General features: G+C 45.9%; 2 protein-coding genes and 1 long non-coding RNA gene across 6 annotated transcripts in view; all 3 read right to left on the reverse strand.

The window, feature by feature from the left end:
- LOC132536802 (uncharacterized) overlaps positions 1–24,242 on the reverse strand; it is a 99,983-nt gene that overhangs the window by 2,155 nt on the left and 73,586 nt on the right. For all 4 annotated transcript variants that reach the window (XR_009548339.1, XR_009548340.1, XR_009548341.1 and 1 more), the window contains exons 3-5: positions 23,414–23,487; positions 22,788–22,885; positions 16,993–17,180 (exon numbers count right to left, since the gene is read on the reverse strand). This is a non-coding gene — a long non-coding RNA (uncharacterized LOC132536802). The remainder of the gene's footprint in view (positions 1–16,992; positions 17,181–22,787; positions 22,886–23,413; positions 23,488–24,242) is intronic.
- On the reverse strand, positions 6,288–8,653 carry LOC107523663 (galectin-7-like). The gene is made up of 4 exons (XM_016195206.2): positions 8,578–8,653; positions 8,128–8,228; positions 7,181–7,382; positions 6,288–6,471 (listed from the first exon to the last, which is right to left on the reverse strand). Exons 1-4 carry the CDS (start codon positions 8,590–8,592, stop codon positions 6,358–6,360), a joined length of 432 nt encoding a protein of 143 aa, XP_016050692.2. The 5' UTR covers positions 8,593–8,653; the 3' UTR covers positions 6,288–6,357.
- On the reverse strand, positions 20,625–21,910 carry LOC132536920 (galectin-7-like). The gene is made up of 3 exons (XM_060186389.1): positions 21,903–21,910; positions 21,402–21,642; positions 20,625–20,808 (listed from the first exon to the last, which is right to left on the reverse strand). Exons 1-3 carry the CDS (start codon positions 21,908–21,910, stop codon positions 20,695–20,697), a joined length of 363 nt encoding a protein of 120 aa, XP_060042372.1. The 3' UTR covers positions 20,625–20,694.

The raw sequence follows: 24,242 nt of genomic DNA on the forward strand, positions 1-24,242 counted from the left end.
TGAAAGAAGGGTCAGAAGTCAAGAACTACATCCTGCATTGGTATCTTCCTTTCCACCTGGTTTGGTGCCAATGTCAATGCCTTTAGGAAGGGAGAACATGTAAAGAATGACCACCATGCACTGGGGAGAGAGACTAGAACCCAAGAGGCAGGTAAGATATGGGTGCCTCAGTCCCCAGGACTAAATGGTCAAGATGGACAACAGCTGAAAACAAAGAATAATCAAAGAATTCCCCATATTTGGGAGCTACTCTCTTCCCTGATACAGCTTTCTAGTCCTTTTTCCAACTATGACTCATTTCCCCAGACAAAAGCCTGGGTCCATCTGCATATTAGATGTCAGGATCAAAACTAGTAAAGTCACGGGCCCCTTGGAATATACCTAAAATAGACCTACTATCTTTTTCCAAAATGGAGACCCCAAATCTTCATTTGGAATAATCTTGCATTTAGGTTCATGATTAGTCAACAATTTGTTTTGCATTATATCTTTTTTCTTAAATATTTTATTAATTTATTTTCGTTTTTATTGCCCTTGTTCTTTTTATCACTGTTGTGGTTATTTTTATTGTTGTTATTGCCGGATAAGACAGAGAGAAATGGGGAGAGGAAGGGAAGACAGAGGGGGGAGAAATACACCTGCAGACCTGCTTCACCGAAGTTCTGAAGAGACCTCCCTGCAGGTGGGGAGCTGGGGGCTCGAACTGGGATCCTTATACCAGTCCTTGCACTTCATGCCCTGTGAGCTTAACCTGCTGCTCTACTGCCTGATCCCCCTCTGTATTATATCTTAACTCTTTTTCAGCCACCAGGTTCCAGAATGATACCATGATGCCATACTGACATTCCTGGGCAGATGACCCCACCATATGTCCTGGAGCCCCATCTCCCCGGATCCCTGCCCCACTAGGGAAAGAGAAAAACAGGCGAGGAATATGCATTGACCTGCCAATGCCCATATTCAGTGGAGAAGCAATTACAGAAGCCAAACCTTCCACCTTATGCACCCCACAACGATCCTGGGTTGCCGGGCTGAGCTTCACTGACGGGAGACAGACGACCCGGGACTCATGGTTGAGCTGTACGCAGTATCTCTTTATTCATGTAGAATGCAGCACAATCTAAGCCAAGCTAGACTAAACTAACTACTATATTTAAGAACTATTCTGTCCTTATATACATTGGCCAAGTAGGGTGGAAACAGGATGTGACATAGAGAGGGTGGAGCGAAAAGTGACTGGTGCAAATCAGGGTGTACTACGAGAGGGGGCAGAGCAGAAACACATCATGAACCAGTGGGGATTAAACCAATGCCCTGCAGTAGTTATGTACATAGAATACAGTGTTAAGCAGGGGGGATTAAACCAAATGAAACAGAAGGGGTTTTTAGAAGCAGAATTAGAAGCATACCAACACTGGTTCCACACTCCCAGAGGGATAAAGAATATGGAAGTTATCAATGGAGGGGATGGGATATGGCCCTCTGGGGGTAAGCACTGTAAATATAGTCAATATGGTCATGTCAATATTTCCATTTTATAAATAAAAATTAAAAAAAGAATAATCAAAGAAGAAAGAAAAAAAAACTTGACAGGCTAACACCCTTGTCCAGGGGGAAAGCAACCATAGAACTCCCACTTTCTGCATCCCAAAAAGAATTTTGGTATATACTCCTAGAGGGGTAAATGATAGGGGAAGTAAACCAGAGGGCTCTCTACCCCCATTTCAACCAATACCCCAAACATCTGTCACCAGGAATCTTGTTTTTATACCATCAGTGAAAAGGAAATGAATCTGGAAAAAACACTAGAGGAAGACAGGCACTATGTCTCTTATCTTACAGAGTAGTAGGGAAAAGGAAAGACACCCAGAAATAGTAATAGGTGTAGGTGTGACCTAGAAAGGAAGTGAAGGCAGGCTCACTGAAAAAAATGGGGAAGAAATATATACATAAATATAGACAGTTACAGAATCAGTCCACATTGGTGACCTTGGGAGAACTACTGCTGTTTCCATTGGAGGAGATGGGGACAGAGAACACTGGTGGTGGGAACTATATGGAATTATATCCCTATTATAATTTGTAAATCAATATTACATCACTAACAAAAAATTTAAAAACCCTGTAGGAAAAGAAGAAAGAAAGGATGCACAGAGAGAGAGAGAGAGAGAGAGAGAGAGAGAGAGAGAGAGAGAAGATGAAGCACCAAAGATAGGGAAAACACCAGGATGAGAGAAGTCACCCCCAAAATACAGTTCAGCCTGTCAGAGACAGCCTCCCATCCATTTTCTCCTCTGCAGCAGGAGATCTCTGCAGTCCATGCCTCCTTGGTGAGTGCAGTCTTGCATTAAAGACACTCTAAAACCATGATCTCTGGAGCACTTCCAAGAGCCCTGTGTCACCAGCACCTCTCCTCTCAGCACCCAGGTCTCCCAGCTTCCCTAGACATTCTTCTGGACATGAGGGTGAAGAGAGAGGCAGCAGAAATCCTGATGTCACAGGCAGCTAGAATTCACAGCAGAGCCCAGGGGAGCAGTGCCCTGGGGCTCATCTACTTTGTGAAGGGGAGGCTGACCGTCCCTGCCACCTGGGGTAAGAAACTCTCAGGGGGGGAGTGAGAGCCATGAGTGAGTCCCAGTAGAGAATGCCCATCCCAGGAGGCAGGTGCCACCACTTGGTGTGGTAGACCTGGAGCTAGGGAGGCTTGTGAGGGTCAGGGGGTTGATGATGACATTGTGTGAGAGATCAGGGGACAAGGATATAATGACCCTTCACTTGTGGCTCCGTGAAAGACTACAGGAGAAGCCGGGAACTCTGGAGTAGTGCCTCAGCTCAAGTTATTACTGTTCCCAGGACCCATGAACTTTGGGTGGACACCATCATTCCCAATAAGACTAGAAGATTCCTCAGACTCTGTGGGTCTCATCCCTTTTCCCTCCATCTGCCCTCACACACACCCAGTACAATGCCCTTGTTTCCAGCTAGACCCAGTGGTGTTTTCAGTCCACAGAAGTACCTGGTGAGCCTGTAGTCCCACTGCCACGTAGGAGGCTGTGACAATTGCTGCAGTGATGCTAGAGGTGGCACTTTGTTGGCTGTGGTGATGGCTTCGGTGTTGGAGGTGACCTAGAGATATGGGAAGGCAGGTGCCTCTACTTCACCTCTCCCCTTTCCCACCTGGTTCTTCCTTATTATCAGAAACCTGACCCCTCCCCATCTGCCACAACCCCTCCTTCCCAGCTCTCCTGCCGGCCCAGCCTTGGGCAAGTGAGGCCACTCTCTTACTGCCCCTGCCCCAACTCCTGACTCAGTGACATCACAATGACCTTGAGTTGCTAAGCAACTGGGCCACCAGGATCTGAGACAGAAGGTCTGCCCTCTGGTGGTGGTCTGGCACAAGTGTATCTTGTGGCTGTGGCTCCTTGGGATCTATGGTGTCATCCAAGGACAGAGGGAGGAAGAAGAGGAAACACAGCGGAAGAGATGGTTGGGACTCCTGAGAGTTCAAGAGAGCCAAGCTGTCTCTCCCTTTCAATTGCTACATCTCAGGTTTGAATTTCAGAAACCCATAGATGAGGAAGAGAGACCATGATGGAAACCACAATGAGGGAGGGAGGGTTGTACACACATCTGAGTAAAGCTCTTGATTGAAGTAGAAAATAGATAAATATAGGGTGCATATTCCTTTGTCATAACCTGTGTTCATTATTCCCCTCGTGTCTAAAAGGCCTTTACAGCCATTAGAATCTGCTGCTGTTGTATGGTCACCCCCACATTCCTACGCAGAACAACCTGAGATACCTGTGTGAGATTAAGAGTAGTTAAGGAGGAGGGAGTCTGGCGGTAGCACAGCGGGTTAAGCGCACGTGGCGCAAAGCCCAAGGATGGGCATAAGGATCCCAGTTCGAGCCCCTGGCTCCCCACCTGCAGGGGAGTCGCTTCACAGGCAGTAAAGCAGGTCTGCAGGTGTCTATTTTCTTCTCCTCCTCTCTGTCTTCCGCTCCTATCTCCATTTCTCTCCTAACAACAGCATCAATAACAGCAACAATAACTACAACAACAATAAAAAACAACAAAGGCAACAAAAGGGATAATAAATAAATAAAATATAAAATTTAAAGAAAAAGAGTAGTTAGGGAGGAATCTAGGCTGGCTGGAAACAGGGAGGAAGTCAGGCCCTGATGGAGAGTTAAGTTCCAGCCCCCACATTTCTTCTTGCTCCAGAGCTGAGTTGCATTGTACGGATGGATAGGATTTACCCTGTTGGAATTCCTGTGAAAACTAATCCATCTTGTCCCACTCCTTTGTAACTGAAATGTAACCAGAATGAAAATTGCCATATAAGCCTGTGCAGTTCCTTTGATTCAGAGAACTTCATGGAGCTATCCAGATCTCTCGCCCACCTACCGGTGTATTAAGTTCTCTTTTCAACACATCTGGATCAGGTCTTGTGTTTGGGGATAATCTCTGCAACATGATCACTGACCTGTGTGGTTCTTCAAGACACAACTCTCTTTGAGACAATGAGTCCTTACCCTGATCCCCAGGGTCACCATCACCAGGCTTATACCATATAGGGTGGGAATAGAGGTGAAGAAGAAATTCCATACACATGACTTTTAGGTTGACTTTTACAATTTAAAAAATATTTATTTTATTGAGAGATATACAGAGAGAAACACACACACACACACACACACACACAGAGTGGAGAGAAGAGCCCTGCTCAACTCTGGCTTATGGTGGTGCAGGAGACTGAATCTGGGACTTCAGAACCTCAGGTATGAAAGTTTTTTTTTTTTATAAAATCACTGTGCCATCTCCCCAGCCTATAATGACATAATGACGCCATCACTAGTTGTTTATCTCTTTCTTTCTTTGAATAATAAAGCGGAAGAGAAGCAGAGACACAGCAGCACTGATCCACAGCTTGGGTTCCCTCCTCTCCCCGCCCCCCCCAAAAAAAAGGTGGTGATGTGGTCTTGAACCTGGGCGCTCTCATGCTAACATGTGCTCTCTACCAGATACATCACCACCCTGACCATATAAAATTTTCAATATATAAATGGTGCTAAATAAATAAGGCAATGGGACTATAGCAAATGAAAAAACTTCTATGGAGAGACTGTTAAGATTCCCAGTTACCCCAACAACTTGAGGAAGGAAGCTTTGGATAACCCAGCATTCTTTTAACTGCCTCGTGTGGTGGTTGTGTTCATTTCAAACATGCTTGTAAAGACATTGGGGGGTAGCTAGCATAATGGTCAGGCAAAGAGACTCTCATGCCTGAGGCTCTCAAGTCCCAGGGTTTTTTGTTTGTTTGTTTGTTTGTTTTTGTTTTTACCAGAGCATTGCACAGCCCTGGCTTATGGTGGAGTGGGGGACTGAACCTTGGAGCCTCAGACATGAGAGTCTCTTTGAATAAACATTATGCTACCTCCCCCACCTTTGTTTTCATTACTATTTAAAGGCTGCAAAGAGAAATCAAGATTCTAAAATTGTGTCACTCTGCAATAGTCTCACAGCCTGACATAAACCATTTAAAAATAAAAGAGGGCTGCTATAGTGGAATAGGACTGATTTCTGGATTTCTTCTGGCTTAGTGTTTGCATAGAGGAATGCTACTAACCTTTGTCTATTAACTTTGTAGCCTGACACCTTACTATATTGCCAGATAATTTCCAAGAGCTTCCTGCTGGATTTTTCTATGTATACTGTCCTATCCTCTGCAAATAGTGACAGCTTGACTTCTTCTCTTCTAATCTGTATCCCTTTAATTCTATTGCTTAATTGCTATGGTCTGTGTGAGTGTCCCAAGTGGCATTGACGGAGTGAGGAGGACTGGCAGGTAGCCAAGAACATCTGGTTGGGACATCTGAGAGTCTTGGAGGGAGGACCAAGGCATTTCTCTCCTAATCATTTGCTACACCTTTATTTCTGAATCTCATAAACCTGAAGCTGAGGATGAGAATCTCCTCTGGTAACTAGAATGGGGATTTGCACACACGTCTGCAATGAGGCTCTGGTGACTGCCCTGTGTGTTCCTTTATGGTACAGCTCTTACACTGACGGGCCTTGCACTGGGACCTTGTCACAAAATTACAGGCCAGCAAGAACTAAGTGGCACCCAAGTGGCTCCTGCTGTTGTTCCATCACCCAGTCACACACCTGCCCTCCTGATACTTGTGGGGTTCAGTTGGGGGAGGGTGATAGATAGAGACCCCCTGGTCTTCACCTCCCTGATTCACAGTCCTCACCCACATGAAGGAGACACAGACACAGATAAGTATGCTGGGACCTGAGTTTATTTATCATCTGAGATCAGGCTCCATGCCTGTCTACTCTCATTTCACGGGCTCAGCAGATGTTCACTGACTCCAGGATGATGTTCCTACCCACCACCAAATAGCGCACTCTCTGCAGGGGCATCCGGTGGCAGAAGAAGTGATAAGACTGGTTCCCCACCAGGACCTGCAATGGCACAGCAGGGCTTAAGCTCTCAGCTCCAAATAGACAGCTTTCTGAGGTCTATCACATAGAAAATGCAGAACTGAAAAGCCACCATGAGCGGAGGAAAGATTATGTGTCCCAGAGATTTGTGTGTCAGGGGCCCCCTTCAAAAAGGAAGCACAGGAACTGGACAAAAGTCCATGAAATAAGAAACTGAGCCAGGTCACTTAGAGAGAAAAAACCTGGAGGATGAGCCCATCTGCTAGCCCCACTCTGGGCTTTCTCCCAGGGCTGCTCCCTGCTGACTTATTCCAGAAAGACAGTGGACCCACAGCTCACCATGACAGGCCCCTCAGTTATTTTGTCATGATGGAGACACAGGAGCCCAGCATGAACTTGAGGGACCTAGGATCTCCCAGTAACAAACAATCTCTGTCACCATGCAGAACCTCCATGTTGGGCCAAAGAGTGGGGCTGGGTATCTAGTCTTGGTCATGGGTCCCTGCTAGGACACCACCTTTGGGCCCTTGGCTCCTGCTGTTGTTCCATGACCCAGTCACACACCTACCTGCCTTTCGGATACTTTCAGGGTTCAGTCAGGGGAGGGAGATAGATGGAGATCCCCTGCTCAGCTTGAGTCACTCTGCACCGCCGCCCCCCCCCCCCCCCCACAGCGCCTTCTCGACCTTCCCCTCAGAATTTGGTCCTGAACCTGGTGGCAAGGACGTACCTTGAAGCCGTCTTTGGTGGTGATGATCATCACCTCAAATAGCTGTCCATACTGGAAGGGATAATGAGGTCCAAACTCCTCTGTACCCCAAACACCATTCACCCTTGAGTTCAAGACAACCTTGTTCTGATCAAAGCGGGGGTTGAAGTGCAGGGCAATGTCATCATCTGTGCGAGTACTGCACGCCAGGTTGATGGCAGACCTGAGGGGAGGGCAGCATGGGGTTGCGTGGGGTTGAATGGAAGAGGGTTCAGACAGACGATGAGGAGATCAAACATCAAGTGCAACAGCTTGAGCCAGGGTTTAAATGTGCCAGAGCTCATCCCAATGTGCACACAGAGCTGGGTTCAAGCAGCAGAAGGAGGGGTTCTGGACAGGTGGCCAGCTCAGACTCAGGGTGTCTGAGAGACAAGGAGGCCTGAACCCCATCCACCTGCTGGGGTCACTGTGGAATGACCTGGGTGCCTTTCATTTTCAAGGACGCTGGAAGCCAGGATGTGAAGCCAGTGTGACCCCAATACTTAAATCATCCCCAGTTACCAAAGAGCTAGAACAGTATCAGGGGCATCCTATTTCTATGCACTCATTATTTCCCTGAAACCAAAAGCTCCCAGAGCTGGGAAGTTATAGGAATGATCAGGTCTCTAGATGCACAAGGCACTTCGAGATCACAGGATCTCTTTCCAGAGCCCCAGTGCTCAGAGTAGAAGGCACAGGACAATTAGAAACCCTAAGATGGTCCTGCAGCATTAAATTCATAGAAAAATGTGAGGACTCCAGCTGCCCAGCAAAAGACAAACAAGGGAGAGACTAGATTACAGGAGGTCGGAAATGGACCTGAGATCCAATTCCTCTGTGGGCAAGGGTAGCCATGTCTGCTTGGAATAACTTGCAACAGCTGGGCCTGGGGACCTCCCACCCTTCCTACTGGGCCTCTGGAGTCTCACCTGTCAGTACCAGAGGGAAAGTATCCACGGATTTTCATTGCAGTGCCAACTTGGAGGCCATCAGGGAATGGGGTGTCATACTGCAAAGTGTCTGTGCATGTCTAGACATGGACACAAAAGACAGGGGAGAGAAGGGTGGGTGAAGCCCCAGGACTCAAGGATGGAGAGGTGAAAATAAGAGAGAAGAATGGACACAGAGGAAAGGAAAGACTGCCCACAGGGAAAGAACTGGAGATGGAAACAAAGAATGAAGTGACAAAGACCAGGAGAGAAAAGCCAGGAGGCAGCAAAGGAAGGGGCAGCACTAGGTGGGGGTTTCAACCCTGAAGCACAGCCCAGACTCTCAGTCACCCTCCCTCCCATCACTATCCCCTGTGTGACAGAGTCTTAGCTGCCCCAGCCCTCCTCCAGTCTGTGCAGCCTTGGTCCCACACACCCGTGAGCACTCACGCAGCAGTCTGCCATGGTGCCTCAGTGGTGAAGCAGTGGTGTCAGGCTATGGCTGTGGGACTTTAAATAGCAGCAGGATGTGGCTGGTCCTGTTGACTCACCCTCTGTCTTTCCTCATTCTCAGCCACAACTCAGCCACAACCTAGCTGGGTTGGCATTGCACCTTCCTGCTGGGCCCTGCCCTCTGACCCCTAGTTACTCCCTGCAGGTTCCCTGGTGCCTGAATTCTCTCTTTTGATCTCAAATGTGTGGGAGAATAATATTCAGAGAATGTGAAATAAAGCTAACCCGTCTATGGTCAGGTGGTCCTATGTTGTTGTATGCGATGACCTGGATTCAAGCCCCTGGTGCCCACCTGCAGGAGGGTAGTTTCTTCAGGGGTGGACCATTGCTTCTGCTTCAGTTTCTTTTCTTCCCTTTTCTGCCTTTCTCTGGCTCTGTATTCTCTGAGCCCCAGAAATAATCCTGGTGCCAAAAAACAAGACAAATAATTTCAAAAGGGGAATAAAAATGTAAAAATATCCAAGCCAGGAAAATCCTGAATTACTAGGTGTCCTCACATCAACCAAAAATGCCAGAGTTTTTATGTTTGATTAAAAACAACACAGAAACCTGGCAAATAGCTCACTAAAGGAAGGCCAATTGAACTGTAAACTGGGGATGTTGTTAAGTCTAATTGTGTTCTGCCATGTGCACACACACACAACTATGTTTTTAAATAAATTTTATTAACAAGATTGTAAAAGAACAGAAATACAACTCTATATGATTTCCACCACTAGAGTTCCATGTCCCATCCCCTCCATTAGAAGGTCCCTTATTTTTTATCTCTCTGGGAGTATGGACCAAAATTCTTTATGGTGTGTAGAAGTTGGAAGGTCTGTTTTCTGTAATTGCTTCACTGATGAACATGGATGGTGGCAAGTGGATCCACACCCTCAGCCTGTTTCTATCTTTCCCTAGTGGGTTTGGGGTCTGCGGAGGTGGGATTCCAGGACACATTGATGAGGTCATCTGCCTAGGGAAGTCAGAATGGCATCATGGTAGTGTCTGCAACTTGGTTGCTGAAAGATGGTAAGATATAAAGCAAATTGTTTAATAAGCAGGAACCCAATGGTAGTAATAGAACAAATGAACCTAGGAATCTTCATGTGGAAAGAAGCTAGGAAGTCTGTTATGTTCCCTGTGGCCCATGACTTTAGTATTTTTTTCCTGAGCTTGATAGCTAACATACAGGTGGAACAGTTCGCTTCTTGACAGGAAAAGCAGCAAGATCTCAATGTGGGAGTTTAGAATAGAGACTATTTTTACAGTCAACCTACACAACAGCAGCTAGCGTCAACTTAACTAGAACTGTCACCAGCAGATGGTGATGAGACTCAGGATTCAATTCCAGACCAATGCCAACATAGCAGCCCTTTTCAGGATACCATGTTACTCCTTTAAAGAAAACAAAACATTTCTGATGAGATCAATACAAACATCTTAATTCAGACTTCCTAAAATTTACAAATAGATGGGATTTTTTCTTTTTTAATTTAATTTTACTAGTGATTTAATAATGATTGAAACCATTTTAAAGATGTATTTATTAGCATGAGAAAATCAGAGCATCACACTGGCACATGCTGAAGGACATACGCTGAGACCTGACCCATACCGTCACAGAAAGAACTTATCTCACTGAAACAGATTACGGGGAAAAACTTACCCTGTTCCTGTCTGCACCAGACACATTTGACCAGAAATACTTCTGAATGGATCATAAATCCTGTGAAGACCACCAACCTTTCCCACACCATACATGGCCCTGAGCCTGCCAACCAGCCTGTCCCAGGGCGGGCTCCTCAGCTTCCCCTGGATGGGCTCTCTTAACTCCCAACTGGGGATCCTAAACTCCCCTGGCTGTTAAAGCTGAACTTCTCAAGCTCTCCAGTGGCTAGATTTCCTTTGTGGGGACTGGGTAGTAGTGCACCAGGTTAAGAGCACAGAAAACAAAGCCTAAGGATCCTGGTTCTGGGGTGAAGAGGTGTCTTATCTTTCTCTCCCTCACTCTGTCTTCCCCATCTCTCTCAATTTATTTCTGTCCTATCCAACAACAAGTGGAAAAAATGGCAGGGATCTCAGATCTAGAGTGTCTGGAAATGTGGAGATGGCCTGGAAACCATTTACCTGGTGGGGTCTCTTTGCGATGGCCAAGATCCCCTCCATTTCCAAGGATTCTGGAAGTTTTCAAGAAGCTTTGGTGTGACAATCCCAGCCTCCAATTCCCAGGGAATCCATAGTTCCCAGAGAGCTAGAACACTATCAGGGGCATCATGTTTCCATGTATTCAATGTTGCCAAGAAGCCAGAAGTTCGGGAATTTATAGGAATGATGGCCAGGTCTCCTGCAGATCTCAGGATCTCTTCCCAAAGTTTCAGGGCTCAGATAGAGAGTCAGGACTACTTTGGGGACCCTGAGATTTCCCTGGATTCCTAGGTTCTTGGGAAAATCTGAGGACTCCAACTGCCCAGCAGAGGACAAATAAGGGAGACGCCAGATGACACAAAGTCAGAAAAGGACTTGGAGTGGCCCCTGGCATTGTGTAGTAGATAAATTATTGAATTCTCACATGAGGTTCTGAATTCTATCCCCAGCATTATATGTCCCGGAGTGATGCTCTTGTTCTCTTTGTAGCCCAGTTAATAGTCTGCCCACCCCAGTCAGAATTATTGCTAGGGTTGGATGCTTGCAGAATGCCAACATCCCCAATGATTATTTTATTTATAGAAGGTGTAAGACAGAGATATTTCATAAGGGAGTAAGAGAGACACCTGCAGCACTGCCCCACCTCTCATGAAACTTCCTTCTTGCAGGTGGGGACCAGGAGCTTGAACCCAAGTTGTCATGTGCGGTGATGTTTTTCCCTTTACTAGGTCCACCATCACCTGTTACCAGTAAAAAATGTGTACTGGACTGGGGACCCAAGTCTCAGTGGGCAAGGGTGGCCACTCCTGTATTAGAAGAAGTTGAGTCGTCTAAGACTGGGGACGGCCCACCCTCCCTGCTAGGCCTGGAGTCTCACCTATCAGAACAGCAAGGAACAGCTCCACTGATTCTCACCACAGTGGCAATTCCAATGCTATGTGCAGAAGGCTTTGTGAAAAGAGACAGGGGGACAAATATATGAGTCATTCCTCAGGGTTAAAGGACCAAAATGGAGACCATCAGAAAACAGAAGAATGGATATGTGAAAGGAAACAGATCCATATAGGGAAAGAGATGGAGAAGGAAACAAAGAACATACTAAGTAAATGATTCAAAGAGATAAAAGCCAAGAGGAAAAAAAAAGACTCAGAAGCAAACTATCCCAATAAATAATGGGAGAAAGAACTGAATAGATGCTCCACCAAAGGGGATATTCATATGGCCAACAGACATGTGACAAAATCACTGACAACCAGAGAAATTCAAAGTAAGACAACAATCAGATACCACCTCTCCTGAGTGAGAATAATCTCCATCAAAAAGGACAGTAGCTACAAGTACTGGCAGGGATATTGGGAGAAAGGGGCTCTTCTACATTGCTGCTGTGGATGTAAATTACTGCAGCCCCTGAGGAAAAACTATTTGGAAGGTCCAAAAAATATTATAAATCAATTTATTATATGAACAAGAAATTCCTCTCCTAGGCATCTTAAAGACACAAAACACCTATTAAAAAAGATTCATGCACATTTCTGTTTATGGAAGGGTCACTTCTTTTGGTTTCTTTGTTTTTTGTTTGTTTATTATTTTATTATTGTTTGTTTATGGAGATTCAGGGGATTGAACCTGGGACTTAAGAGCTTCAGGCAAGAAAGTCTTTTGTATAGCCATTATGTTGTCTCCTTAGCCTGTGGTAGGGCTTTAAGTAATAGCCAACAATTGGAAACATTAACAAATTAATGATTACAGAATATGTGATATGGGGGACTGGGTGGTGGCACACCTGGATGAGTGCATGTGTCACCATATGCAAGGGCCTGGCTGCTACTACATGTGGGGATCCACTGGTTGGGGGGAAGCCTCATTAATGGTGAACAAATACTGCAGGTGTCTCTCTCTCCTCCTCCTATTTTAATTTGCCTCTGTCCTATCAAATAAAGGGGGTGGAAGGGAGGGAAAATGGTAGATTCCTGGTGCAGGCAAAAACCCTGGTGACCAAAAAAAAAATTGATGTATATATCAATGGAATACTACACAGCTGTAAGAAATGATGACATGATCTCACTTGATATAGCATGCATGGGACTAAGGGAATCATGACAAATAAAATAAAGAAGTAGGGAGTCGGGCGGTAGTGTTGCGCAAAGCTTAAGAATTCGGGTTCCAGTCCCACTCCCCACCTGCAGGGGAGTCCCCTTCACAGGCGGTGAAGCAGGTCTGCAGGTGTCTCTCTGTCTTTCTTCCTCTGCATCTCCCCCTTCTCTCTCAATTTCTGTCTTGATCCTATAACAAATAAATAAATAAATAAGATTTTTTTAAAAAAAGAAAGCAGTAAAAAGTATGAATACCCAATGACCTCACTCACAGATGGGCTCTAAGAAATAAAGTAAAGGACAGTACAGGATGAGTTGTCAATGGACTGCGGTCTACTGCAGCAGATTTGGGGACTCACAAAGGGGGAAGGAAAGAGCACTAGTGGAAGATGGGGACCTCAGTCTCTATGGTGAAACAAGATGGTGGTTTGGGTGAAGACAAAGTGTACTGATACTCATCTTGGGGAGATGTGGAAATGTACTCTTGTGACAAAAACAAACCTGCAACCAGCATTTCCTCAGTAAAGTGACACTAGAGTTGTAAACATAAGTAATTTTTTAAACATTTGAAAGACTCAGCCTATGGCCTGTGCACTTAAAAGTTTGAGACATTCAATCAACTTTTCCCATCATATTAATTAAAGTGATTTATATGACTACAAGTTAATAGGAGTGTACATAAACAGCATTCCCACCACCAAAAGACTGTGTCCTATACCATCCCCCACAATCCCCTCCCTCAGTGAAGCCAAACATCCACTCTCACCCTCCACCCGGAGATTTTTTACTTTGGTGCCCTACTCCATACTCAATGAAATCCTGCTTTCAGTTTCCCTTTCTGTTGATCTTTCTCAACTTCTGTTTATAAGTGGGATCATCCCATACTCATCTTTGTCTTTCTGACCTAGCTCACTTAATTCCTTCTAGCTCCATCCTGGTTGGGTCAGAGAAGGTGGGTTCATTGTTCTTAATAGCTGCATAGTATTCCATTGTGTATATATACCACAGCTTTCTCAGCCACTCATCTGCTTTTGGGCACCTGGTTTGCTTCTAGGTTTTAGCTATTATGAATTGTGCTGCTATGAACATAGGTGTACACACATCTTTTTGGTTGGGAGTTAAGGAGTCTTTGGGGCTTATCCCTAGGAGAGGAATTACTGGGTCATATGGAAGGTCCATGTCTAGCTTTGTGAGAGTTTTCCAGACTGCTCTCCTCAGAGGTTGGACCAACTTACATTCCCACCAGCAGTGCAGAAGAGTTCCTTTGTCCCCACAGCCTCTCCGGCATTAGTTGCTTCTGTCCTTTTAGATGTATGCCATCCTCACAGGAGTGAGGTGGTATCTCAATGTTGTCTTTATTTGCATTTCTCTGACAATCAGCGACCTGGAGCAATTTTTCATTTGTTAAACAAATAATTTTTTTAAAGGGAAGAATATTCACTGGATGAGATAGTAAAGTAGCTGAGATATGCACATTTAGGAAATACAAAGAGTGTCACTCAAAATAAATACACACCAAGATATTATAATTAAAATAAATATAAACTTAGGATAAAGAGAAGATCCTGAGGGCAGCACAGGGGTGGGTGGGAAAGGAAGGGGTTCTGGGATTGGGCAACCAACCCAGAAGCACAGAGACACACTCTACCCACTTCCCCTGTGTGATGGAAGCCCCAGTAGCCCAAGTTTCTTCCAGACTATGCAACCTTGATCCCAGACATCCACCCCACCCAACTCTAGATCACTCACACAGCAATTGCCATAGTGCCTCAGTGGTGGTTATGGGTGCTGGATTTTATTTTAGTTTTTATTCCCCTACTTTTTTTCAATTCAATGTAATTTTATTAGTAAGTTGATAATGGTTTATGAGATTATAGGGTATAGTTCCACACTGCACCAACCACCAAAGTTCTGTGCTCTCCCCACTCACAACTTTTGGTAGTCACCATAATTCTCACAAAGTCTTAGAGACATCTTGTCTAGTGTGCGTACGTGTATGTGTGTGTGTGTGTGTGTGTGTGTGTGTGTGTGTGTGTGTGTGTGTGTGTGTGTGTGTGCATATGTTCAATGTGCTTCAATTCTCTATATTCCACATATGAACAAAACTGCTTGGTAGCTGTTCAGTGTCTGTGTGGGCAGAGACTTCTCAGCAGTGCCCAAGACTAGGCCTCTTGATGTTACACAGCACCCAGTGGAAAACAGTCCCAGGCACTAGGCTCATCTAGGGGGTGATGGGAAAATGGACCCCACACACACATACCTAGAGCCCCACAATTGCCTCCAGCAGCTGTCAGGGGAGCTGGGCTTTCATACCAGCTGAGATCACTCAGGGGAGAGTCTGAGCAGCTGACCTGATGGGCCCCAGGAGATGAGGGGTAGACAGAGCTAAGTAGTTTGAAAGGGGAACAGAAATGTCCATGTTAGAAATAGCCTGGGGGGGGTGAGCAGTGGCACACCTGCAGGGGAGAAGCTTCATAAATGGTGAAGCAGTTCTGCAGGTGTTTGTCTTTCTCTCTCCTCTCTTTTCCCCTCCCTTCTTGATGTTCTCAGAATCTTAACTGGGGATCATTTTGGTAAATGAAAAGCTAGTTTAAATGTTAAGAAATAGAGTAGGGGAGACAGTATAATGACTTTCCTGCCTGAGGCTCCAAAATTCCAGTAATCACTAATAATAATAATAATCAGACAATGTAGAGCACACGTGTTATAATGCTGAAGAACCTAAATTCAAGACCCTGGGTGCATAGCAGTGAAGCTAAAGAAGAGCAGTGTTGGGGAGACAGTATAATGGTTCTGCAAAAGTTCTTAATGCCTGAGGCACTAAAGTCCCAGGTTCAACCCCCAGTACCACCATAAAGCAGAGGTGAGCAGTGCTCTGGTAAATCTCTGTATCTTTTTGTCATTAAAAATGAATAAATTAATTTAAAAAGTAGCAGTGCTACAGATGCCTTTCCCTTTCTGCTTCTCTATGTCAGAGCAAATAAACAGATAAAATAAGTTAAGGATTTCATTTGGAACATGCCAGTATTCCAGGGTATAATATTGGGTATGATACATTTAGTTTCACCTATGATTGCTATCTAGGAATTACCTCATCTTGTCTAACAGGAGTAGAATTTATTTTGTTTTCATTAGGCTGATAAGGAAAACTCATGATCTGTGTTTTACCAAAATATTAATTATTAAGCATGGGTGTGCTTTTGAAGCTGGGGAATGAATTTGTGTGTGGAGGGAGTGCTGTGTCTTGACCATCTCATGTTTTGTAACTTGTGTGGATGTGCAAGACTTTTTTTTTTAACTCTTGGAATATAATTCACTTTATTCTCTTAGGGGTTCAAATATTTTTGAAGAAATCCTCTGAAATCTCTCTAAAATCTCAATCATGTGTATTAGCTTGTGTGCTCAAAAGTAGTGCATGAAACAGGTGTTGAACTTGAAGGGTGTTCAAGACTTCCTATCTAGAGCTCCCTGGTGCAACACTGTTTCTGTAATTGCTTTCAGTTTCAAAACTGATGTTTTAAGAATTGTTTTGTAAATTCTATAAAACTGATATTAATGCAACTGAAGATCAGCTTTTGGACAAAAAGCCATATCAAAATGTCAAACATTGGTGGGAAAGGAATATTAGAAAAAGCAGTCTATATACATATATAAACTCACCTGGGCACGGAGCCAGGGAATGAGCAAGGAAAAGGCAGGTGGGAGCATAGTGAGCTGAGCCTCTTCCCGAAGTCTGGGGGGAGGGAGGAAAGCTCCCTTTGAGAGCTTGTGGACAGTGGTCAGGCACAGGAGACTAGGCAGGGATATATATATATATATATGGCAGTATTCAGGCAGCCCTCAATCTAGAACCATTGCCAATGAAAACTAAAAGAAAGGTTTAGATCTTTCTCCACAGTGCTGGGAGTAGATCTGAGCTGTAAGTGGAGTTTTACCCACATTTTTATGCAACAATAATCAGTCACAAATGGGGCTAAACTCACACTTGCTTTCTCATTCTCTTATTTTTAACACTGTAAACTATTCCCCCCTCCACTAAAATTATTTGGAAAGAGAAAATGAAAGAGAGAGATCTCCACAAGCAGTGGAATTATGCATCCCTCAGTCCTTGGACAACATTGGGGCCACTCACATTAGATCCCAAAAGCAACAGCCAGACGGTGCACTTGTGTGAGACCACCATGAGAGAGCAGCTGTCTCAGAGCCTGGTGTCCCAGTTGCTTAGCAACTCAAGGTCATTGTGATGTCACTGAGTCAGGAATTGGGGCAGGGACATTAGGAGGGTGGCCTTACTTGTCCAAGGCTGGGCTGGCAGGAGAGCTGGGGAGGAGGTGGCTTGGCAGATGGGAAGGGATCAGATTTCTGATAATAAAGAAGAACCAGGTGGGAAAGGGGAGAGGGGAGGAAGAGGCACCCACCTTCCCACATCTCTAGGTCACCTCCAACACCCTAGCATTACTGCAGCCTCACTGCAGCAACTGTCACAGCCTCCTAATTGGCAGTGGGGCTACAGACTCACCAGATACTTTCCTGGACCAGAATCAACACTGGGGATGGCTGGAAGGACAGAAAGTGTGTCTTGAGTACAAGGCTTAGTCTCCAAAATCTGGCAGACAGGATGTGGGTGAGATTCAATTGTCTGTCCAAAGGTAGATTATCTAAATCTTTATTTGGGTTGTATTGGGTCCATGGCACTGTTCAGTCTTACAAAAATATTATTTGTCCCAGCTGAAATGACAATGTATTAATGAGAGAAGAGCGTGGAGTCAGGTAGGGAGGGAGTGTTGGTGCAGGATATGCAGAAACACTGGTGCTTCTGGCTCTGCCTCTCACTGGCCTTCTCCCCAGCTCTCTGCAGGGTGCATGGGAAAGGGTGCTGCTTTCCCTAAGCTGACCAGCAGTGCTCCATCATTTCATGCAGTGCTGGACACTGCACCCAGAACATAATTCATGCAAGGTGTGCACTCTACACTGAGCCACCTCCCTGCCCCTCCCCATAAGACTAGTGTTAGAATGTCAGAAGAGTCGCTTGACACTTAATATGAACCTGCTGCTGGTGGTAAAGGGAGGTGAAAAGCCATCACACTGACTAAGGGGAGGGGGGCAACATTTGTTCCCCTGATATTATAAGGTTCGTCACGCATTATCGCTACAAAGAATTGAGGAGAAGGCATGAATACTCGGCACTCCAAACATTTATTCAGGGAAAATTGAGAACATTCACATATTAAGAGGATTATATGTATGAGAGAGAAAGAGGGTGGATGGGGAGTTAGAGTGGGAGAGGGAGAGGGAAAAAGGAGGGAGGGGAGGGAGAGGGAGAGAACAAACACTTACATGGTGATCACATGGTAATGCTGGCAGAGAGCAAGAAAAAGTGTAAAAGGACACTTCCATGGTGGTTGACAGCCAAGGCAGAGTCCAAGCTCTCTAAGACTCTAGGTTTTAAAACCCAAGTCTCACCCTCACTTTCCAAGCCACGCCTGTCACTGCTCCTATGTTCTGGGCAGTACCTTGTCCCTCAACACCACCAGCTATTCTTTCAGGAAGGGGGAGAGAGAGAGAGAGAGACCCATGGTAGTGTAGCTCAGAGATGATAGAGAATCTTGCTTGAGTCTTTCCAGCCATATTTATAGAGGTAGAAGGAAAGTATGGAAACCCAGGCAGAGGGTTCTGGGTCAAGCAAGATGCAGACTGGAGCTCCTTGGGTGCTCTGGTCTCTAGTTCATGGCTTCCTGGATCCTGATTTTTTTTTTTTTTTTGTAAAAATATTGTGGAAGGACAAAGACGAAGCTTGTTAACATCTCTGAAAACTCTGAAGCTCATCTGCCTGTCCTAAGGGCAAAGGGCATTCAGGAAGGAACAGGCTGGAGTATGAGTTTCTGGCCTGGGGCCTTTTCTTTGCAAATTTAGTATTAACATTTTAATTGCTCCTTTGCAAAAGCAGCTCCTGCTGAACCCCTGAACCCTGGGCTGAATGTTATTTAGCTTCTGCTTAACCCAATGTGTGAATCTCACTTTGGCTCTGTCATCACTGGCCTTGTACCCCATTCCTTCCAGGCCCACAGCTTCCTTTTGGTGGCCACTGTAATCACAAATCTTTTGAGTAGAATGTCCATATCAGATTACAACTTTTTCTTTTTTAAAGTTCTTTTTAAATTTATTATCTTTATTTATTGGTTAGAGACGGCCAGAAATCAAGAGGGAAAGTGGTGATAAAGAGGGAGAGAGACAGAGAGACCACAGGACAAGGGGTGGATACAGCCAAGCACTTTCAAAGAGGAACAGAAATGTCCGCGTTAGAAACAGCCTGAAGAACCAGCTTTTCTCACACCAACAGAAATGTCAGTTTATTTACTAACTTAATTTAAAAAAAAATCCTGACAATATAGCTCCCTAGAGGGTAGTCAATACAATTGTAAACCAATGAATGTTAAGTCTGTGCTTGGAGATATATAGCTAAGTGAAAATATTTTCAGAAAGATAAATCCAAGGAGAAAATTCTGGGTCTAGTTAGTTTAGTGGTTTTATTAGTTTGTGTAATGGCTATGCAAAAAGACTTTCATGCCTGAGGCTCTAAAATCCCAGGCTCAATCTCTCTCCCCAACTCTCCAATAATCCAGAAAGGATCAGTGCCCCTAGTCTCTTTCTCTCTATATATCCCTTTCATTAAAATAAATAGTGGGGGGCGAGGAGCTCAGTCCCTATTCTAGGTCTAGCCCCCTTGCTCAGGAGGTGTAAGACCCCCCCACACACACACCTCCCGCTGCCCCCCACACTCTGCAGCCTGCAGGCTGCCTGAGCTCCAGCTGCTCACTGTCTGCCAGGACCCTAGGCCTCTGCCCTCTGGAATGTCTGCACCTGCTCCTCAATCTGTTGGTGCCTAAATTTAGACAAATGGCACTGGAACGGGGTTGGGGGGGGGGTCAGTACTTTTGTACAGGAGGCTTTGGGAGATGTGGTTGACTGTCCTTTGCATGAAGTTTGGACCAAATTGAACAGAAAGGGGAGTTTAGTGCTTTGGAAAGAGTCACAGCTGCTAGTGGAATGTGCTCTCCTCTGTCAAGAAAAATAATGGGAATGAATGAAGCGCTTACAGAAAATCCCAGACTAGTCAACATGTCTCATCTTTGATCAAGATGACAGTGAGTAATCCTTGAGAACTAGGTGATCTAATAAGAATATGAGAATCTATACACTGAGGAATAAAGATGGCACCCCTACATAAGCTAGTATGAAAAAACTGAATCCAGCATAGTTGCTTCAAATTAGAGGTGGATGAAAGGTTTTTAAATAGCAACTTTTAGCAATGGCATTGGAAAATGAAATCACTTGCACTAATGCTACTGGAACTAATTAGCATTTAACTTTCTCAGGACTGCAGATAAACACAACCCACATTCTTTTTCATAATTCTCTATCATTTTTAGGACAAACTGTAGTTATAATATCTGGAATTCATGAAAGTATTGGTGGTTAAAATCTAGTTGTAGGAATTATGTACTTCAAGGACAACATTGCTATCTTGTCTTACATAGTGGTCGGGGAGGTGGTGCAAAGTGCTGCCTGAGAACAAGACAGAGTCCCCACCTGACCAGGTCACAGGCCTCCCCAGGCTTCCCAGCAAGGAGGTGCCTCAGAGCTCAGGCCTGAACCCTACCACTACCCCATAATCAATAATCACTATGCGACCCTCAGTCTGTGTTTCCACAAACCTGAACATGTGTTCCTCACCCACATGAAGGAGACACAGACACAGATAAGTGTGCTGCGAGTTAAGACTTTATTTGCATCCAAGACCAGATTCCATCCTGCCTGCTCTCATCTCTTGGGCTCAGAAGATGCTCACCGACTCCAGCATCACCTTCCCTCTCACCTCCAACCCGCACACTTCACACAGAGGGATCCGGTAACAGAAGTGGTAATATTCCTGGTCTCCTACCACAATCTGTAGTATCAAGCAGCAGTGATTAAGTTTCTGTTACATGTGACCAGGTAAAGCTCACCACCACCACCCCCAACTGAGACCCAGGTTCCCCAGGGAAAATAGGGTGTATTCTATTCTAACCCCCCCCCCCAGGGTAAGGTGAGCTGATTGTCACTTCTGTGCATAGTTAGTTGTATGGATTCTACACTGTGACCATGATGGTGGAGACCACAGCCCAGTCCTGATCTGCAGACTTCTGTGGGGGACAGTCTGGGGGTTGAGGGTCTGTAGTGACCACTTTTAGCAGGGACTTGTTTATGGACCATGTGCATCCGAGTCATCCTTGTTCCTGATTCAGAGCCCCTGTCTCACTCTCAAGCGTAGGGGACGGATGTTAGGTTGGCCACATGTCCCTGCTGGGAATCCACTCCTCTGGGGAGTTTCCTCAGCTGCCGATGCACGACCAGTGCACTAGTGGGTTGAGTCAGGGGAGGGAGAGAAATGGAGGACCCCCCCCCCGTCCAATCCTGGTCACCCTCTGGATCACACCTCCTCCAGGGTCTCCTACCCTTCCCTATCTGACTTTGGACTAGAGCCCTGTGGCTAACACGCACCTGGAAGCCTTCTTGCTTTGGGATGATCATCAACTCAAAGCCCTGCCCGCGGTGGAAGGGGACACAATTTCTACATTCCTCTCTGCACCAAACACCGTTCTCCTTGGTGTTCAAGACCACCTTGTTCTCATCAAAACGGGGGTTGAAATGCAGAGCTAAGTCAGGATCTGGACAATTGCTGGTTGCCAGGTTTATTTCAAATCTGTTGGTTGGAGATAGGATGTGGGGTGAGATGGGGAGGCTACACAGACCAAGGTCAAGCAAACACCATGGGCCACGATTTCAAATCGCCAGCACACACCCCCATGCACACAAACTTGGGTGCTCACACAGCAGAAGGAAAGGTACTGGAATGGGGGCAGGGAGGTTAGACACAGGGTGTCTGAACAGGTGGAGGAGGCCTGTGGGTTAACTGTGCAGTGACCTGGGTACCCTTCTTTTCCAAAGATTCTGTGAGTTGCTAAGGAACCTTGGTGTGATGGCCAGATTTCTTTCAATTACCAGGGCATGCCCAGTTCCCAGAGAGTTAGAATGCTATCAGGGACATATTTGCAGCAATCAATATTACCAAGAAGGCTGAATTTCCCAGAATTAGAATCAGAAAGTTAGAGAAGTGATGAATAGGTCTCCAGATACTCAGGGCTCCTCCAGATCATACAATGTTTTTCTAGAGTTTCTGGAATCAGACCAGAGGTCACAGGAGTATAGTTTGGAACCCTGAGATTTCCCTGGACCCCTAGATCCTTTAGATGTAATGACTCCAGCTGGGGACCCATAAGGGAGATGTTAAATTACATAAAATCAAAAAGGACTGGGGTGGTCTAGGAGGGACACAGTGGATAAAGCACTTGACTGTTAAACCTGAGGTCCTGTGGGAGTCAGGCTGTAGCGCAGCGGGTTAAGCGCAGGTGGCGCAAAGCACAAGGACCGGCATAAGGATCCCGGTTCAGGCCCCGGCTCCCCACCTGCAGGGGGAGTCGCTTCACAGGCGGTGAAGCAGGTCTGCAGGTGTCTATCTTTCTCTCCTCCTCTCTGTCTTCCCCTTCTCTCTCCATTTCTCTCTGTCCTATCCAATAACAACAACAACAATAACAACAACAACAACAACAAAAAACAAACAGCAAGGGCAACAAAAGGGAATAAATAAAATAAATATTAAAAAAAAAAATTAAAAAAAAAAAAAAACCTGAGGTCCTGAGTTCAGTTGCCTGTGTGTACCGAGTGATACATTGGCTTCCTTTCTGTCCTGTTTTTCTAATCAAGTAGTCTAAAAATATACTGGGGATCCAAGTCCTCAGTGAGTATGGTGGCCATATCTAGTTGGAAGAATATCAGTCAGCAGAGACTGGGGCCCTCCTGTCCTCACCACTGGGCCTGGAGTCTCACCTGTCAGAATTATCAGGAACAGATCCACGGATTTTCACCACGGTGCCAATCCCAATGCCATTTCTCAGTGAGATGTTGCAGGGCACATTCAGTGGGCACTAGGAAAGAGCAAACAGAAAAGGGGGGAGATCAATGCCTAACAGGACCAGGGTAAAGACCAGCAAAAAAGGAGAAGTAGAAGGGGTAGGGGGGAGGGTAAGGGAAAGAAGAAGGAGAAGGAGGAGGAGAAAAAAAAAGTCACAGGGGAAGGTAGAAAGAAACAGAAGAATATAATGTGAAAGATTCAGAGTGGGTCAGGCAGAATAATGATTATGCAAAGAGACTCTCATGCCTGAGGCTCCAAAGTCCCAGGTTCAATCTCCTGCACCACCATAAACCAGAGCTGATCAATGCTATGGTAAAAAAAAAAAAATTCAGAGACAGAGAGAGAGAAAAAAAAATACACTAAAGGAAAAGGAAGCACTGGGTGGGGGTTCAACCCAGAAGCAGAGCCCAGGCACTCAGAGACACCCTCTCACCTACCTTCTCCTGTGTAATGGAGACTCTGGCAGGCCCAGTCCTCCTCCGGTCTGTGCAGCCTTGATCCCACACACCCCACCAGGATCCCTGATCCCCAGATCACTCACAGAGCTGTTGTCCATGGCTGAGACAGGGGTTCAGGCAGTGGTCAGAGTGTTGCTGAGGGTCTGGTTGTTGAGACCTTAAGTATCAGAAGGTGGAGGTGTGGCTGGTCCTGCTGACTCAGCCCATCCCTTCCTACCTCCTCCAGTGTCACCTGGCACAGACCCTGTTACTTCCTGGAACTTAGACTGCCTTCATGGTTCTCAGTTGCCTGATCCCTGTGCTGTGAGCCCTCTCCCCACCACCATTAGACACCCCAATCAATGCAAAGCAAGATCCACCTGACCTATGGGCTGATAACTCTGTGTTATTCACGGGCCTTGATTTACTCCACCCAACATTCAGGAATTTCTTCCTTCCTTTCTGGGCCTACAGTTCCCACATGGGTCCCTCACCCCTGGGCTCCCCTTCCTTGCCTATGGCAGGGTGGGGGTCACTCCTCCATGAGGGTAGGCTAAATAGCAGAGGGCCTCAAAGGCCCTGCAACCAGACCCTCCTGCAGATGCTGCCCTGCAACCAGCCCATCCGAGCAGGAGAGGTTCTCAGCACCAGAATGTCTGTCTCCATCCCAGGAGTGGCTGCTCCTCACATGAAGAGGGAAGAGCCCCCGCCCATGCAGGCCAGGCTGGGAGAGGAGCAGAGGAGGGATTCCTGCCTAGGGGAGGGACGAGTCCTTGTCCACCCTGGGGAGTTGAGTCTGTGCTAATATGGACTCCTGTCTGGGCAGGGCTAGAAGACTGATGGAGCCTGAGCTCCTGTGTCTCCAGGGGGCTCTCTGTGACAGGTGGCCCTGAATGGAGACATGGACTGGCACTGAACTGAGTGAGTTAAGAT

This window comes from Erinaceus europaeus, chromosome 2 (assembly GCF_950295315.1).
Source record: "Erinaceus europaeus chromosome 2, mEriEur2.1, whole genome shotgun sequence".
NCBI classification, from domain to species: domain Eukaryota; kingdom Metazoa; phylum Chordata; class Mammalia; order Eulipotyphla; family Erinaceidae; genus Erinaceus; species Erinaceus europaeus.

Bases quoted from the DNA above. Each gene is read 5' to 3' on its own strand.
- LOC107523663 (XM_016195206.2), bottom strand. The intron at 7,383-8,127 runs GTGAGACTCCAG...CCCTCCCCTCAG, and splicing joins TTTCCCTCTGGTACTGACAG to GTCTGCCATCAACCTGGCGT. The intron at 6,472-7,180 runs GTACGTCCTTGC...GTGCCATTGCAG, and splicing joins CCACCAAAGACGGCTTCAAG to GTCCTGGTGGGGAACCAGTC.
- LOC132536920 (XM_060186389.1), bottom strand. The intron at 20,809-21,401 runs GTGCGTGTTAGC...TTGATACTACAG, and splicing joins CAAAGCAAGAAGGCTTCCAG to ATTGTGGTAGGAGACCAGGA.